General features: G+C 44.8%; 1 protein-coding gene across 3 annotated transcripts in view; it reads left to right on the plus strand.

Annotated features, from left to right (window-relative positions):
- Positions 1 to 12,350, plus strand: part of LOC141055135 (C-Jun-amino-terminal kinase-interacting protein 4-like) — a 315,480-nt gene that overhangs the window by 120,020 nt on the left and 183,110 nt on the right. For all 3 annotated transcript variants that reach the window (XM_073552116.1, XM_073552115.1, XM_073552117.1), the window contains exons 6-8: positions 5,754 to 5,829; positions 8,262 to 8,352; positions 11,031 to 11,158. In XM_073552116.1, coding sequence (XP_073408217.1) covers positions 5,754 to 5,829; positions 8,262 to 8,352; positions 11,031 to 11,158 — 295 coding nt within the window. The remainder of the gene's footprint in view (positions 1 to 5,753; positions 5,830 to 8,261; positions 8,353 to 11,030; positions 11,159 to 12,350) is intronic.

Raw genomic sequence — 12,350 nt, forward strand, 5'->3', positions numbered from 1 at the left:
CCTAATAGTGGATGTAGGAGAACCTCAGCAGATGACTGCGCTGTTACTGAAAATAATCTCTCTATAAAGACCAATATTGATATTACCGCCATATGGTCAGTGGTAGGTACCAGTCCTGCAGAACATATGAGATCACAGCACAGTTATAGTTGATGACTTACCACTGACGTTGTTTCTGATGGAATTGTTCACGTCTTTTCCATCTGGCCCAGACCCACATGACAACTTCTTCAGCCATGACTCTGCTACAGAGAATACAACAAAGACACATTTCACTTCATATTCCAGCCCATCACCATGTATCCCCAACCTGCACAAACCCTTCATCCTGCTGATACCCCAATACTGAGCCGCTGCTTCCGTCCGTATGTCTCCCTATTACTGCACCAGATACCCTTATACTGAGCCACTGCTGCCGTATGTGTCCCTATTTCTGCACCTATTGTGTGGTTCTCTGTGTCCTCTAAATTCTAAAGCAACCCTCTACATTATAGTAATGCCATGTGCAAGTACCATAGAAAACAGTGCCCACATTTTTCCCCCTAGAAAGTAATATTGCCCTCTGTGTGCCCCTTTGACAGTCACAGTAGCCTGAGTTCCCCTATAACAATTTGTGCCCACTTTGCATTTAATAAAGTCCTGACTCTTCCCCCCCCCCCCTGTTCAGCTCCCCTATACACAGTATGATGCTTTCTTATACACAATATAATGCCCCCTAACTGTATAGTACCAATCACACAGTATACTGACCTCGTAGTTTCCCCCAAACTGTTTGATGGCTCTAACACTGTATGATGGCCACCTCACTGTAATCCCCACACTGTATGATGACCCCTAGATAGCCTGCAAATAGTCCTCAATATGGTATAATACACTCCCCATAGACCTCAGTATGGTATAATGCACACCCCATAGGCCTCAATATAGTATAATGCACACCCCATAGGTCTCCATATTGTATAATGCACTCCCCATAGGTCTCCATATTGTATAATGCACTCCCCATAGGCCTCCATATTGTATAATGCACTCCCAATAGGCAAACGCTATATATTATATTCACTCCCCATTGCCAGACTCTCTAGCATAATGCACTCCCCATTTCCTGACTGTATAGCATAATTCACTCCCCATTGCCTGACTGTATAGCATAATTCACTCCCCATATGCAGACGCTATAGTATAAAGCACTCCACATAGTCAAACTCTATATAGTATAAAGCACTCCACATAGTCAAACTTTATATAGTATAAGGCATTCCCCATAGGCAGACTTTATATAGTATAATGTACCCCCCATATACAGACTCGATATAGTATAATGCACTCCCTATAGGCATACTCTATAGTATAACGCAGCCCCCCCATAGGCAGACTGCAATATAATGCACCCCCTTAGGCATACTGTAATATAATGCACCCCCTTAGGCATACTGTAATATAATGCACCCCCTTAGGCATGCTGTAATATAACACACCCCCTTAGGCAGGCTGTAATATAATGCAGCCCCTTAGGCAGACTGTAATATAATGCAGCCCCTTAGGCATGCTGTAATATAATACACCTCCTTAGGCAGACTGTAATATAATGCACCCCCTTAGGCAGACTGTAATATGACACACCCCCTTAGGCAGACTGTAATATAATGCAGCCCCTTAGGCAGGCTCTAATATAATGCAGCCCCTTAGGCAGGCTCTAATATAATGCAGCCCCTTAGGCAGGCTCTAATATAATGCAGCCCCTTAGGCAGGCTCTAATATAATGCAGCCCCTTAGGCAGGCTCTAATATAATGCAGCCCCTTAGGCAGACTGTAATATAATGCAGCCCCTTAGGCAGACTGTAATATAATGCACCCCCTTAGGCAGAATGTAACATAATGCAGCCCCTTAGGCAGACTGTAACATAATGCAGCCCCTTAGGCAGACTGTAACATAATGCAGCCCCTTAGGCAGACTGTAACATAATGCAGCCCCTTAGGCAGACTGTAACATAATGCAGCCCCTTAGGCAGACTGTAATATAATGCAGCCCCTTAGGCTGACTAGTAATATGATGCAGCCCCTTAGGCAGACTGTAATATAATGCAGCCCCTTAGCCAGACTGTAATATAATGCACCCCCTTAGGCAGGCTGTAATGTAATGCACCCCCTTAGGCAGACTGTAATATGACACACCCCCTTAGGCAGACTGTAATATGACGCAGCCCCTTAGACAGACTGTAATATAATGCAGCCCCTTAGGCAGACTGTAGTAATATGATGCAGCCCCTTAGGCAGACTGTAGTAATATGATGCAGCCCCTTAGGCAGACTGTAATATAATGCAGCCCCTTAGGCAGACTGTAATATAATGCAGCCCCTTAGGCAGACTGTAATATAATGCAGCCCCTTAGGCAGACTGTAATATAATGCAGCCCCTTAGGCAGACTGTAATATAATGCAGCCCCTTAGGCAGACTGTAGTAATATGATGCAGCCCCTTAGGCAGACTGTAATATAATGCAGCCCCTTAGACAGGCTGTAATATAATGCAGCCCCTCAGGCAGGCTGTAAGATAATGCAGCCCCTCAGGCAGGCTGTAAGATAATGCAGCCCCTCAGGCAGGCTGTAATATAATGCAGCCCCTTAGGCAGCCTGTAATATAATGCAGCCCCTCAGGCAGGCTGTAATATAATGCAGCCCCTCAGGCAGGCTGTAATATAATGCAGCCCCTCAGGCAGGCTGTAATATAATGCAGCCCCTTAGGCAGACTGTAAGATAATGCAGCCCCTCAGGCAGGCTGTAAGATAATGCAGCCCCTCAGGCAGGCTGTAAGATAATGCAGCCCCTCAGGCAGGTTGTAATATAATGCAGCCCCTCAGGCAGGCTGTAATATAATGCAGCCCCTTAGGCAGGCTGTAATATAATGCAGCCCCTCAGGCAGGCTGTAAGATAATGCAGCCCCTCAGACAGGCTGTAATATAATGCAGCCCCTCAGGCAGACTGTAATATAATGCAGCCCCTTAGGCAGGCTGTAAGATAATGCAGCCCCTCAGGCAGGCTGTAATATAATGCAGCCCCTCAGACAGACTGTAATATAATGCAGCCCCTTAGGCAGACTGTAAGATAATGCAGCCCCTCAGGCAGGCTGTAAGATAATGCAGCCCCTCAGGCAGGCTGTAATATAATGCAGCCCCTCAGGCAGACTGTAATATAATGCAGCCCCTCAGGCAGGTTGTAATATAATGCAGCCCCTCAGACAGGCTGTAATATAACGGAGCCCCTCAGGCAGGCTGTAATATAACGGAGCCCCTTAGGCAGGCTGTAATATAATGGAGCCCCTTAGGCAGGCTGTAATATAACGCAGCCCCTTAGGCAGGCTCTAATATAACGCAGCCCCTTAGGCAGGCTGTAATATAACGCAGCCCCTTAGGCAGGCTGTAATATAACGCAGCCCCTTAGGCAGGCTGTAATATAACGCAGCCCCTTAGGCAGGCTGTAATATAACGCAGCCCCTTAGGCAGGCTGTAATATAACGCAGCCCCTTAGGCAGGCTGTAATATAACGCAGCCCCTTAGGCAGGCTGTAATATAACGCAGCCCCTTAGGCAGGCTGTAATATAACGCAGCCCCTTAGGCAGGCTGTAATATAACGCAGCCCCTTAGGCAGGCTGTAATATAACGCAGCCCCTTAGGCAGGCTGTAATATAACGCAGCCCCTTAGGCAGGCTGTAATATAACGCAGCCCCTTAGGCAGGCTGTAATATAACGCAGCCCCTTAGGCAGGCTGTAATATAACGCAGCCCCTTAGGCAGGCTGTAATATAACGCAGCCCCTTAGGCAGGCTGTAATATAACGCAGCCCCTTAGGCAGGCTGTAATATAACGCAGCCCCTTAGGCAGGCTGTAATATAACGCAGCCCCTTAGGCAGGCTGTAATATAACGCAGCCCCTTAGGCAGGCTGTAATATAACGCAGCCCCTTAGGCAGGCTGTAATATAAGGCAGCCCCTTAGGCAGGCTGTAATATAAGGCAGCCCCTTAGGCAGGCTGTAATATAAGGCAGCCCCTTAGGCAGGCTGTAATATAAGGCAGCCCCTTAGGCAGGCTGTAATATAAGGCAGCCCCTTAGGCAGGCTGTAATATAAGGCAGCCCCTTAGGCAGGCTGTAATATAAGGCAGCCCCTTAGGCAGGCTGTAATATAAGGCAGCCCCTTAGGCAGGCTGTAATATAAGGCAGCCCCTTAGGCAGGCTGTAATATAACGCAGCCCCTTAGGCAGGCTGTAATATAACGCAGCCCCTTAGGCAGGCTGTAATATAACGCAGCCCCTTAGGCAGGCTGTAATATAATGCAGCCCCTTAGGCAGGCTGTAATATAATATGGAGAAAAATGTTTCAGCTCGCCCCTTAGCGTCCTCTGGATAGCAGGATCCACAGCGTCGCTTGGAGCCGGCCTGGTGGATGCAAGTCCAAACACACAGTAATCTCCAGCTATCTCAGGCAGGAAGGTGGTTATATAAATTATCCCTTTATTTCTTTTCATTAAATGAGCATGTTACAGGCAGTGGATACCCCAGTGGATAGTAAAAAATCAGACGCATTTCTATCCAAAAAAGTTGCTGGTCCTTGGGCCCCCCCCGCCTGCTCAGGGGCCCCATAGCGGCCGGGCGGCAGTGCAGGGAGATTGATTCTCCCCGCTCTGCTGCAGAATGTGACTGTATGGGTACGATGTGCATGCCAATGTAGCTACAGTAACGTAGCCCCGGGTGGCCCCCTCAGAGCGCGGGGCTTCGTGTGACATTACCCTCTGCTCCTCCTGGTAGCTACAGTACTGCTGCTGATAGAATGACTGTGCCCAATCTGAGAAAGGTCTTCAATTGTACAATCCTCCCTCCTTCCACCCTGCACTGATGTGTATGACTATTGCAGGGCAGCAGGACAAGATGAGTGCCATGTGCACAACATGTTCAGCCTTTTTCTTCTCTAATGCAATGTGTTCATTTTCCAGACTGACAAAATTTGCACATGTGTATTCTGAGCCAGGGTATAACATTAGAAATCAAGTATTTTGAGCTTGCGCTGGTTCTCATGCCTTGTGCATCGGAATATATGTGTGATTTTTTTCCCTCTCTCAGGTGAGCACACAGTATATGTATTGCCTTCAGAGCACTTGTGTCAGTGTCTATTTGTCGATATCTATTAGTTCTTACATTAAAGGAGGTGTCCTGTCTTAAGCTATGTGACTGCAGACTTCTAAATCCTTGCATAGCGCGTGCTGTGAGGATGCTCTGGTGTGGGAGCGGACGGTCATGTGACCGCAATTATGTGATTTGCATACCCCAAGCCACTTTCCGGCTAGATTTGTCCAGCCTCACTAAAAACACTTGCATTGATTGAGTCCGCGCACGTCTAGTTGACACATGACCCGCTGCCGGCATTGGAGAGTCCTCACAGAGCACAGTGCATGCAGTGTGAAGTTTCACAAGTCTACAGTTTCATAGTGACTGCAGACGTGTACCTTAAGGCAGTACAACCCTTTTAAGAAAGCACTAAATAACCATTACATCCTCAGAGATCTATATTTTCCATTAATTGTAGCTGATCGCATTTCCCTCTCCATGTCTTTTTTTTAATTTTGCTTTTACTTTCTCTTTTTCACTTTCTATTACTAGACTACCGCTACTGCACTGACATTACGGGACTGCACTGCTTCATTTAATTCACTGCATTGTTTTTATACCACTGAAGAGCTAAATGTGTCCTGGTACTTCTCTACAGGTTCCAACTGAAGAGTGCAACACTGTGATCACATTTACCAGTCCACCAAGAGATGAGCGGCAGCCACAAGCTGAAGGTATGGACAGGCAGGACAATCCCTGGGGTGGATAGAAAGGGGCTCACGCTTAACTCTTCAATATCCATTTTTTGGGCATGACCATATACATCAAAATCCATGCCATGCAAATAACAATTAACAGTAAACCCACTTGCGAATATTTGATGGAACAGCTTTCACACGCAACGAAAAGTACATCTATAGTCAACCTCTGAGATCTGTGCAGACAGTGAAGATAGAAAACTACGCCTGTTATCACTGAGAAACACATTGCTACAAGAATCCCAAAGAGAAACCTCCTGAACTACAAAAGGAGGAGAACAGCAGGGTACAAGCCCCACAGGAGCATGGGAATAGTGCTGCGGAGCTTCACTTTAACCTCGCTTTCTCAGAATCCATAGCCTGAATGAGAGTAAGTCTGGGAGAATTTCTTTGTCACCGAGTCTCCTCACCAGAAGTGTCCTGTCCTCACTATCGGAGACTGGCACATTCTCCTGTCACAGCAAGAAATCCAAACCTACCAAAAAGCACAGCGGCATACCCATTACACCACAGTACTATAATTCCCTGAATGTCTTCATTTATGCATCCTCCAGTTCAACCTCATTTTGTAGTTTTGCTTTCTCTATGGCACCTGGTACACTGTATCCTGTAGACTGCTTATGATACAGTGCACCAGGTGCCATGGAGGAACCTCTATTGGGGAAACTAAGCAAAACTAAAGAGAGGTTAAACCTAAACAGACACACAATAAGAAATGAGCGGGACACGACTGTGGGAAAACATTTCTCTGGACACAGTATGACTTAACGCTGAAAGGTGATTTTAAGGAAGAAGTCCTAATTTCCTATATATTTATGTGTAAGTATATTCCTCGATTCTTGTGTTGGTTGTGGTGCTCTTCTTGCCCACGTGACCTGTAGACGGGCGAGGCCGATCACACTGGGGTTTGTCTGAGCCGGATGTCCCTTCCTCTGGGTAACTCCGGAGCCTCATTACATTGGAGGGGTGTAGCTGTACCTCACACAACGGTCACTTCAAGTCTGCAAAGATGAGCGCTCACATGGGAATAGAACGGTGCTGGGAACCAGAGGAAATAGCAGCTCATAAGTATAGCAATACCCTTATATATCATTATGTAAGTATTGTGGCAGTTTATGAAATAAATATTTGATCAGGACTTCTTCTTTAATGACGATGGAGAGAGAAAAATCTGTGAATTCCATACTGAGAACATTCTTTGACAAAAGGCCTCAACACCTGGATTTATGGCTCCCTACAATGACACTTCACACCTCCACCACACTGACTCCAGATCCCTAAACTCCTAGAGCCCGCCGTACACAATAGAACTCTGCCGGCGGCTTATCTCCGGGAGAACAAAGCGATCAGCAGTCCAAAACTGCTCAACAGCTCCCCTTACAATCCATTATCCAGGGTCCCCAAACATATTGGACTATTGGCTGAACCTGTTGCGGTCGCTGAGTGCAGCTGACATTAGATTAATGTATATGGGGCCTTAAAGGGAATCTGGCAAAAGGTTTTTCCTTCCTTATCTGAGAGCCACATAATGGAGGAAAAGAGTCTCTGATTTCAGCAATGTATGACTTGGTTTACTGAGTGCAGCGGTTGTGACACAATTGGCGTTTTTAGATGTAGCATGTAGCAAAGCTGAGAAAGATAACCTTGCCCACACCACAATTTTCTGTTTATATTGTATATTGACAGTGAGCTGCTAATCACTGCTGTGGGTGTGGTTACACCAAGCCTCAGGCAAGCCCCGTCCAGGTAGTGATAATCTCCTGCTGATAAAAGCACACAGCTTAATAAGTGCCATCACTGAAATTAGTGTCTGAGCTCTTACCTCATGCTGCCCATAGATTATATAGCAAAAACCTGCTCCTAAGTCATAAGCCATACTACATCTGTAACAGAAGTCTGTTTTAGTATTTTGGCTTTTATTTAAGCTGCACCTCCCCATCCACCCAATGTACAAATGTCTTGTTCATTTTTTAAAATCTTGCTCACTTGTCTGTCCTTCATATTAACTGATGAAGGAGACTCTTTACTCTCAATGTTTGCAAATATATATTTTTTTGGTTAATCCTAGAATACTTTTTTTTTTTTTTTTTTGCATGAAAGCTTTTCCATAGAATTTTATGGCTAACACTGTACCAAGTTTTTTTTCTTTTATTAGACTGGCATAAAAATATGATTAACCAAAAGAAAGACCATTTACTTTTTTTTTTTTTTTTTCTTTTGTTTGGGGGGCTTACTGTCTAAATGGGCCAATGATTAGAAACTTGTGCTCAAACACCCGTTCTGCCAAATATCAACCTATCTCACAGAGCTTTTTCCTCCCTTTGTATTTGAACTGCATTGATGTGTCTATGACTTCTGTGTCTTTTAATAATGCATTAACTAAACTAATTCCTATGTGTGTTTTTAAGATCGTCTCCTGCCGAGAGTTCCATCAGTCGTAGATGAGATCGTTAATTCTACTCCAGAACTGAAGCTACATTTGGAAGCTTCTGAAGCAAGGTTAGAGTATTTCTTATCGTGTCTTCTATTTTGCTATTGTGTTGATGGAATTTATTGGAAACTAGCTGAAGAGCCCGGCGCTGCCCGGGCATAGTAACTAACTGTGGTTAGTTATAGCAAATTATAATTATCCTCCATCCCATAGTCCCGTGCCTATATACCAATCATACATATCCTCCATCCCATAGTCGAGTGCCCATATACCCATCATACATCCTTCATCTCATAGTCCCATGCCCATATACCCATCATACATATTCTCCATCCCATAGTCCCATGCCCATATACCCATCATACATATTCTCCATCCCATAGTCGAGTTCCCATATACCCATCATACATATCGTCCATCCCATAGTCCCATGCCCATATACCCGTCATACATATCCTCCATCCCATAGTCCAGTGCCCATATACCCATCATACATTCTCCATCCCATAGTCAACCATTATGACATCATAATGAGCGGCGGCAGGGCTTGCAACCTATGATGACATCAGCATCGCCATGGCAATCTGACATCATAATGAGGGGCGGGGCTTGATACGCACACACTGTTTCCCCAGTATGCAAATAGGGGCATTATGACATCATAATGAGGGGCGGGGCTTGACATGCACACACTTTTTCCCCATTATGTAGACAGGGGCAAAATTGTTTGGTGAATTGGAACACGCGGGGTTAAAATTTCGCCTCACAACATAGCTTAGGACGCTCTCGGGGTCCAGAGGTGTGACTGTGCCAAATTTTGTGGCTGTAGCTGCGACAGTGCGGATGCCTATCCCGGACACACACACACATACATACATACATACATACATACACACTTTGAGCTTTATATATTAGATTGGACACTGTTTCAGAGAAGATTAGTTTTCAGTTCTTATTCTCTATTCTTTCCAAAGGCAAGAGTATTATGAAATTTTTTTTATTTTAATTAACCGTAGTTTTTTATGTGTTAATGGGGTTGTCACTAATTTTAAACTTGATGATAAATCTTTAAGATAGGTCATCAATATCAGATCATTGGGGGTGCAACATCTGACAAAACCACCACATAGCTGTTCCCGACGTTGGCGGTGACAGAATGTGATCCATTGCAGAGCTTCATCAGCGATCTAGTGACTGCAGCCGTATACTGCAGATCCACTTCTGTTCAGTCAAGTAGGGGCAGATGTGCAGTCATCTGATTTTAACCTAATCTGAGGCTAGTCCATCAATGTGCAAAAGAGTGGAAAACCCCTTTAGTTGAGTTGGGATTCCCAATTCTCGGCGTCCGTGTAAGCACCAAGCCCATACACAGCTGTGTTATTCTCCAAATGCTCGTTCTCCAGAATGGTCTTGGTATGTGTGACCGATAAGTATAGACTTAACCTTGGATGTTCTACATACAAAGTTGTGTACTGGATTCTGGGCCCTAAATGTTTTATTATGGTCTACGCTGGAGAAACAGGACAGAAACTCAAAGTGAGGATGAGGTCATAAGGCCACATAGTCAATGACAAAAAGATGACTTAATGTGTAAATGAACATTTTTGTACCCCAGGACAAAACACCAGATATGACAATTGTTACATCACAATGCATCTTCAGATCCCACATTGGTGACCGGAGCTCCTCAGAATACAAATTTTGGACAGGCTTAGACACGGTTATCACAGGACCGAAGATAAATACAGAATGGTGGTGGTTGCTATGAACAAATCCTCAGAATGCTGCTCTTTTCCCAATGACCTGGTGTCCAAGCATCAATAGATGGTTAAGATCTTTTTGTTTCACTGACAGGGCCAAAACTGTGGATTTTGGTACCATAGGCAGATGAGGCAAATTGTGGCCGACCTTTCCCCTGACTCATTTATAAACTGTCTTAAAGGGTTTGTCTTAGAATTTTGTATGGATAGCCTATTTGTAGGACAGGTCCTCATGATCTAATCGATGAGGGTGTGACATCCTGCACCTCTGCTCATCAGCTGTTCCCGGTGTCGGCTGCCGGGTTGCAGAGCTGTGTATCACAGCTGGTCAGTGGAATAGTGGCTGTGACCGGGTACTGCAGATCCATCTTGTATTCAAATCAATAGAGGGAGGATGCGCAGTACCTAGCTGCCGCCTATATACAGTTGATTGAGCTGTGCTGCAGCCATCGTAGCATGTTTAGGCCATACAGACTGCTCACAGTAACACGATCAACATGATCTGCATATTAAAGTGACAACATACCGCAGACAGCCATTAATAATGTCATTGATAGAAGAAAGGGCTGTAAGTGCTGGGATTTCTGCAGATGGCCATCATACTCGATACCGAATAAATCAAGATGTGTTTTTTAAATTTTGTTTCCATCTTTTCTATTTCGTTAACTTGTCTGTCGATCTTTTGATTTCCATAATTCCACGACTTTTTCTTCAGTGTTGTAATTTCAGTGTGAGGAGTGTATGGGTGTATGTTTCTGTATATATACAGATAGACATATTGGGAAACAATGTGACGGGTAGGTGGACCGTGCGGACAGTTTCCCTTTAATGGCTTATCTATATGACTATTGCTGCCAAAGCGTTTACTGCAGAAAATAACACTTTAGTTTTCCTTTTTGCCTTGTATGCATCCTTTTTTACATCCTCTGCTTTAGTAGTAGTATTTAATATACAAACCTTTCTGTGTATTTATGCCCCCACTCTAGTACACCAAAAGGTGATTCTGATCTAGAAGAGGAAGTGCCTGACCGGAACAATGATTCGCTTTTTGCTGAGATGTATGGAACCAGTCCAGAGTTTATTGCAGATGTCGATGAGGGTGCTGACTTGCGAGGTATTCTGTCCTCTGTCTACTTATTTTATTTTGTCCTCCATCAAGGCGTTGCTAGGAATTGTAATCATTATGTTTGTGGCAAATATAAAATAAGTTGCCTCATCACAAACAAGCAGATGTATAGGTAGCACTATGACATGTTTGTAATGTTATTCCATCAAAAATACCATACTGTGACTCGGCCCTTTGACCTCCTCCAGCATGGACAGCTTGACAGGCCCTTGTAATAATGTTCCCCATCCTGACCCCCATCTTGTAATAATGTCCTCTGTCCTGGTCCCTTTCTGAAATAATGTCCCCATCCCAGCCTCTTCCTTTAAAAATGTCCTCCATCCTGGCTCCCATCCTGTGATAATGTCCTCTGTTCTGTCTCTTTCCTGTTATAATGTCACCTGTCTTGTAATAACTTATGGTGTATCATGTCCTGGACAGATGCATAATTTACTGGCCCCTTCCTGAAATGATGCCCCCCGTCCTGGCCGCCAACGTGTAATAATGCCTACTGTCTTGGAAAAATGGCCAGCATCTTTTCATAATGCTCTTCATCCTGGCCCCCATTCTTTAATAATGTCTCCCGTTCTGTTTAAATGTCTTCTATCCTGCAATAATAACCCCTGGTCTTTGCACCTTCCGGTAATAATGTCCCAGTCCTGCTGCTCTTTTCCAATCCATTTAAAAAAGCAAAACAATTCTTACCTGCCCTGCTCCCGCTGATAGGAGCAGCATCCTCTTTTTGCACCACACCTGGGTGGGTAGTACATGGCAGTGACTTGAATAGAAGCCCGTGACGGGCAAGCAGACATCAAGCGCTGGCTTGTGATTGGTTGGTGACACTCTGCGCTGCATTATATTTTTATTAACTGTGTGTCTGAGGTACTGAAAATGTTGCCAACTTTGGCGTGCTCACTGACACCACAGGCTGGTCATGGTGGTCACTCTGCAACCGTGATCATTACACGCCTGCTTTAAATGGACACTGACAGAAGGGGCCCTCTCGATTTACGTTTTTGTAGATTGGTGGCAACATTAGGGGACATCCTTTCCTTCTCACCAGCCACACACAACCCTTCTACAATGGACTACTGCTTTCTACACAGGTATACAGAAGACACCTACTGCTCACATACGGCAGCCATACTGCACACACATGACCACAATGTGTCTGCTGGAGGCCCCACATGTAGGCTGCGTT

Source organism: Dendrobates tinctorius, unplaced genomic scaffold (assembly GCF_039654945.1).
Source record: "Dendrobates tinctorius isolate UK_male_01 unplaced genomic scaffold, ASM3965494v1 ptg000184l, whole genome shotgun sequence".
Classification (NCBI taxonomy): Eukaryota; Metazoa; Chordata; class Amphibia; order Anura; family Dendrobatidae; genus Dendrobates; species Dendrobates tinctorius.